Genomic DNA, 6,682 nt, shown 5'->3' on the forward strand with positions numbered 1-6,682 from the left:
GTGTAAACGTCTTTAAATCTGTCAAAATAATTGCTACTTTCATGCTTTTATTGGAGGGGGGGGGATACACGTTCTATATACTGAGTGGGACGACTCCCCTGTATCCTATCCAGTTGATTCCCATTAAATTCTAAAACTAAGGTAAATTAAATTCTCCATATTAGTGACTATTTGGTTTATAGAACTGACTCTGTTCCTCTGCAAAGTCCCCATCTACAGACAGCTACATAATTCTGTATGGCTGCACAGATGACAATAAAACTCCTCTGTAGTTCCAGAAATAGAAGATACTTAGAGGAAAAACTTAAAAGGTGTACCATCTCAGTGGTTCTCTGAGGTACTCAGTGGCCCTTAAAGGTGCAGTATGCAACTCTGGAGAAGATATTTGATTTAGTCTCATTCTCAGGTCATCATATACCAATGACCTTAGGGTTAGCAGTTCAACTGAACAAACAAGCCCACATGTTGGACCTGAGAATGAGATTCAACAATCAACTCTGTCTCCAGAGTTACTGTACATGTGGCTCTTTTAGTTTGGACCAAACCTGTCTTTGAGAAATCCTTTGGAGCGTTTAAGTTTTTAAAATGAGTTTCCACTTATTTTAAGTTTAACAGTCCTATTATTTCTGCACAGTAGCTTAAAAACATAGCTGCTGATCATGTGTTGCAGCAAATGGTTTTGGTAGGAGTGCTGATTTTCAGTGCATTGCTTTAACTTTTTTAACACTTTGCTATCCCACTCTGGTTTAAACAGATCTGTCTGGTATTTCTTCTTTAGTAGCAAACCATACTTCATTAAAGTACAGGACACTAAGCCCATTAGCCATGAATCCTTTAATGACCATGATCATTTGAAAAATATAGTGACATACTTAATAAAAAAGAAAATGACAGCTTTGAAAACAGATGTGTGCAGAACAGCTTTGATTAGTTCCAAGTATGAATCTGAAGGGAATACACAGCCGAGAATTATAGACATGCAACACGTCGTCTGAACACAAAAACCTGAAGAACAGCCAATGTGTTTTACCAAAAAACATACAACTCAACAGTAACCATCTGCACAATGTTTTGCATGTTTATTGCACAGACATGCAATCCAAAGCACATTATACAATAATTAAGCATTTATTTTAGTATAAATATTACATCTCTAGGATTATTTTTCTCAGTTACATTACAGATGATGGAAAAGGAAATCAGACAAGCATGGAGCGCGCTCACGTTGCTCCTTGGTCTACTTGGCACACTGCCTGCTGAGCCATTTTGTTCCAAACATGGGCCGACAGAGAAACTTTAATCTTCACCAATTTGTCCTATTTTTCTATACAAGTGAACACAAGAACTTCGATTTCAGGCCAAAGAATCCAGTATCATGACACCGGGACCAGTTTGAATTGATACAAGCTCTCTCTTAACGAGTCATGACAAATGAATTCCCTCAACCCAAAGAAGACAAACTCATAGAAGTGAAATATTTAGAAGTGACAGAGTTACATGTAGCCTGCAACACGCTCATATTTCAAATGAATCACATATGACAAAGAGAGGGGTAAGAACTAAGAGTGACACATGAGCTGGTTGTGTTTAAGATGACTGACTCGTAACAAAAACATTTGGATAACATTATCACACTACCGTGTGTTTTCCAAGGCCATATATCTAGAGTTGGGAGTGAATCCAAAATGAAAAGTGCTCCATGAATGAAGGCCAACATATTTTTTGTTTCCATTTTAAGATCCACTTGCATAATAAAGATGAGAAAGAAAGAACGGGGCACAGGTAGAATTAAATCAACCAATCATCGTCACTCAAAAATCACTTGCAATGTATTTCATCTTAGAAAGGTGACAAGCAGCATTATAGTTTATGGCTATTTTGCAGCCTGCAGTTAAGTCATTGCCCAACTTGCAATGCACTCGCAACATACGTGATGTATTTAATGGCATAAAGAAAAAGGGGAAACAGCTCCTCCCCTGCTGCGGTGATACCGTTCACATTCTGACTTGTCACTGCATGTCCTTAAGAATTTAAAAGGTAGCGACTAGTGTCATATGCTCTCTAAGTCAGAAGTTACTCCAAGAAAAAGCCAAGACCTGAGTCGTTACCCTCGCTAACGGCCTATCTGCACTAAACTGACAGCTGACGGAGCAGTGTAATTCTTATTGCCTTGGTCTTCCCGTTGCTCTTTTCAACGGGTTTACCAATATGGTCCAAACCCGCTGGAAAATCCCCTACTGACAATCATGACATGGTGACAGTGTGGACAAAGAGTTAAAACACATTAAGCATGGTTCGTCTGCCGAGAACTAGCTTTAATGGCGGGACAGAGTTCGTGTTGAAGTGGCTCTCAGTCCCAGTTCTCCCAGTCTTCGTCCAACTGGTCATGAAAAAAGAAAAGGAAAGAGGGTGAGTAAAACTATTTTTAATATTCTAATTTAACATTCTGGTGAAAGTCACAACACTAACCTCTCCAGAAGCTTCTATTTTAGAGAGTGCCATTTGTACTTCTTCTTCAGTCATGTCCAGGTCAAAGTCTTTCTCCCAGTCCTCACTCACATCGGTGCTGGACCCTGGAGACCGAAAGAAAAATTTGGAGCTTTCTATGACATTGACTTTGCTGCTTCTTCTAAGCCTATTTAGTGGAAAACTCATAACCACATCACTGAACTTAATCCTGTTTAGATTTATACTTCCCAAACTGGAACAGTACGAACCTCACTGCCAAATGAAAAATATCCTCAGGTCATCCTACCTTTCTTGCCATTGTTAGAGGGCGTAGATTTGCCGCTGTCAGAGTTAAGCTCGAACACTCTCAGGTCCTGCGGCCCCTCCTCTTTTACTGCTTCTGGTTTAGAGGTGGGGGCAGAAGCCCGTGCTGACGCCCCGTCGACAGTGACCTCTGGCTGGGTTACAGCTTCCACTTGAGCCTCAAGAGGTAAGTCACTCTTTCCAGGCTTTTGCTCTTCTCGTGTCTTGTCCGCAACATCTTCCAAGCTAGCTTCCGTCAGTTTCTTGGCCAACTCTGTGGCAACAGGCTCTGGCCGCACTTCCACCTGCGTTGGCAGGCTGACGCTGTCGCTGCTGACTGAGAGCGTGTTGTCGCGCTCTTCGCTGGGAGACAGGACGGGGCTCAGCAGAGTCGTTCCTGTGGGAGCTGTCGAGGTTGTGGGCAGCTGGGTTGAGCTGTTTTCCAACGGGGGTGTGAAGTTGAGTTGAGATGATGATGTGGCGCCAAGGAAGTCATCTGACAGGAACAGCATAAACACCAAAGAAGCAGTTTAATTGACTTCAGGCTTCAAAGATGAAGGATGAGGTGTAACATGCTTCAACAGACTCACAAGGAATTGCAGGCTTGTCTGGTGCTCTCAGAGTCAGGCAAGCTTGTGTCTGAGAGACTTCAGAGATTTGGTCCAAACTTAAGTATTCTGGATCACACAGACTTGAGACGACAATCTTTACTAGAGGACTAAAGTTTTAATGCCAGGTGTGTCTTCACCAGAGATGCACCTGGCTCAGTCTCTGATGAAGACGCACCCAGCGTTGAAACATTAGTGTCTAATAAAGTTTATTCCCTTAAGTCCGTGTGCTAGGGTTGGGTACCATTCCTTTTGAACCTTTTACTGGTACCAATTCCAAGACCTCAAATTTGGTAACAGTGTCCAAGAGTTCCTTTCTTTGGTCCTTTACTTTCTCTGTAATAACAAAAACGCAAGCTGTGGGGGTGATGTAGTAGACTAAAAAGCAATTCTGCTCCTCTGATTTTTTTCTAATCGCACAGAGAGCTGATCTTTTGTGTGTGTGTGTGTGTGTGTGTGTGTGTGTGTGTGTGTGTGTGTGTGTGTGATCATCTAGCAGTGATACTTTGCTATTACTACAATAACATTGAAAAGAAAATAGACCAGGAACAAACTACTGCAGCATATCACTGCTGCAGCGATACTTTTGGGAAGCTGAGGAAGTGGCCCACAGAGTGGCCAACGGTACTGCTGCAGAACTCTGTGGCCAGCTTCCCAGCTTCAAAGCGCTTCCACCTCATGTCTGAAGTTGTACCGAGGGATTAAACGTGAATCTGTACATGACGCGCTTTGGTCGGCACCCTTTAAAGTATCAAATTCTGTATCCAACCCTACTGTGTGCTCCAGTATACTTTGGACCAAATCTCTGACATCTGACAGGTTTCAGAGTTAATCAGTGTAAAACTGAAGATATCATACCCTCCTCCTCCTCCTCCCAGCCCAGGGTCTCTGTGTGTGTAGTCTGCTCTGCCCTCTGCTTCAACGCCACTCTCCTCGCCTCCTCCTAGAACACACAATCACATGAATTTTTTATATTTGAAATAAAGTAAGAAATTCAGCATGTATTGTCAATTTTTTGTAGTGACCTTCATAATATACTGAATGTGTTACAATAGTTTTTCTTGCATTAAACATGTGAAAGGCAGCTACAATTTTGTGCCACCTTTAAGTTGTTGACTACAGAAAGATGAGGTTTAGTCCTCCTTGTGAAGGCCTGGTTGCAGTGTTTTCATATAAAATGGAATCACAGTTTCATTAACGCAACACAGCACTGCCAGACTTCAGCCTCAATGTTGAATCTACCTCAAAGTTGAATAAAGAATCCTTTAAAACAGTGTTAAAAAGCAGCTTCAGAGATAGGACTGATTGAGGGGCTGTTGTACTACATTGCATTAGCTTTTTCTGGAGTTACTATTTTTCTGGTGTTATGTATATATAAGATATGCTGTCTATAAAATTGTACTATAATATACATTGTCTAACAACATTGTAAATGCTGTGTCTATAGTATTAAAATTTAAACATGTTTAAAGACCAAATCCCAATCAGTACGCAGATGGAGTCACTGGCAGCATTTTTCAGCCAGCAGGTGGCACCCAAGACAAGGAATTGAGCTGAAGGGAGAGACATCTTGAGGAGAGTCTGCAGCTTAGAATTAACTGTATAAAACAGCATCATTACCTGGTCCAACTGGAAGACTCTGTAAAAATACCTCTGCCAGAATTCTGAATGAGCTACAGCTGCTGGCACCTGTGAATAAAAACAAAACAAAACTGTCCTTATCTTGCTTATTGCACTTCCAATGCCTGATAACATTGTGTTCTTTTGAAAGCACTAATTCTAGGTTGCTTTGGATAAAAGCATCTGCCAAATGAATCTAATGTAATGCATTAATTTGAAACAAAATTGGAGGTTGTGCTCCATCACAAAAAGTGTTGATAAAAGCATCAGTACGTACCATTTTGGTGTAAAGGGCTCGTATAGATGGACTGTTAACCAAAAGCTCTGAGATTTCTCCTTTCTTGTCTTCCAAACTGAAGCTGGACAGCCAGTTGTCAAACTGCTCTGGGGGACCTGGAAAAAATGACAACTTCAATTTAAAATACACTCAAAAGACATCAAAGAGCATCTGCAAATAGAAAGTACGCATTATCCCGTCCATCTTACAAGTAGCCCACTTTATGATTATTATATTTTGAATTAAACTGTGGGTCACCACACAAATCCAGCAAACTAATAATTCAGCAGTGACCAACAGTCCCACTTCTCATTACCATTCAAATCCTAGTAATGCTTTAAGAACGGTTATCAAAAATGCATTTAAATTTTCAGAGCAGCTTTTAAAAGGCAGATAACAAAATCATAATTATTGTGATTATTTTTGAAGGAGACTTGCATTTAAAAACATTTTTTGAGACTATATTCAATCAATGCACAGAGCCCTTCAAAAGAATAAGCACAGTACATGTTAAGAATCCAAAGAGCACCTGTATGTGATCAGCACAAAGACCTCCATTATCTTCGCAGAGAATATAGCGTTTATGATCCAATATGGGCATACTCGTGTGTCACAGCAGCAAAAGGAAGTACTAGCACAGATGTGAAGTACAGACAGTATGTACTCTTAGGAACTAGCATAGTATACACTGTGAACAACTGCACACATTCAGAAAAAATGACAAATTAGAGAATGTCTTACTTCAAACTGGGGCTGTACCAAATAGTTCAAAGCTTCATTCATTACACTGACATTCAAATTCTAAGTCAGCATTCAAATGCCGCACAGCTTTTTTTTTGCATGTCTATTAATTCTATTTAAACCTGGTGTTTTTTGCACAGTTGCGGATAAAGATGAGGCTATATCAATATTAATAGTATTAAACAACGTGTAGAATTAGATTCCTTAGAACTTATTGAAAAAATTGATGTAATAATTTCTGAAATTCACATTTCATCCAACAAAATATATTGCTTCAATACACATTTGTTGGCATTTAGCCTTTCAAAAACATTTTCACTGTGGTAAAAAAAACTGTTTGCTCTCTAACTTGCTGCACACAAAGGGAGGCACACGCCTGTTTTAAAAGGACGCTCATATAATCTGGCGAGGGTTTTTTGTTTGTTTGTTTGTGTCATAAGACATTCAAGGCTTAATTTGCAAACCTCAATTTAAACATTAGTCAAAGATAACAAGTAAACACAAAATGCAGTTTTTAAATGAAGGGTTTTATTAATGAGGAAGAAAAAAATCCAAAGCTACATGGCCCTGTGTGAAAAAGTGTTTGCCCCCTAAACCTAATAACTGGTTGGGCCACCCTTAGCAGCAACTACTGCAATCAAGCGTTTGCGATAACTTGCAATGAGTCTTTTACAACGCTGTGGAG

General features: G+C 40.1%; 1 protein-coding gene across 1 annotated transcript in view; it reads right to left on the minus strand.

The window, feature by feature from the left end:
• Positions 1 to 815: 815 nt before the first annotated feature.
• bsdc1 (BSD domain containing 1) overlaps positions 816 to 6,682 on the minus strand; it is a 9,838-nt gene continuing 3,971 nt past the window's right edge. Inside the window, exons 6-11 of the mRNA XM_050061899.1 lie at positions 5,257 to 5,372; positions 4,980 to 5,048; positions 4,218 to 4,302; positions 2,756 to 3,247; positions 2,470 to 2,573; positions 816 to 2,380 (exon numbers count right to left, since the gene is read on the minus strand). Of these exons, the coding sequence (XP_049917856.1) occupies positions 2,351 to 2,380; positions 2,470 to 2,573; positions 2,756 to 3,247; positions 4,218 to 4,302; positions 4,980 to 5,048; positions 5,257 to 5,372 (896 nt within the window). The 3' untranslated portion in view covers positions 816 to 2,350. The remainder of the gene's footprint in view (positions 2,381 to 2,469; positions 2,574 to 2,755; positions 3,248 to 4,217; positions 4,303 to 4,979; positions 5,049 to 5,256; positions 5,373 to 6,682) is intronic.

Source organism: Epinephelus moara, chromosome 14 (genome assembly GCF_006386435.1).
Source record: "Epinephelus moara isolate mb chromosome 14, YSFRI_EMoa_1.0, whole genome shotgun sequence".
Lineage (NCBI taxonomy): Eukaryota > Metazoa > Chordata > Actinopteri > Perciformes > Serranidae > Epinephelus > Epinephelus moara.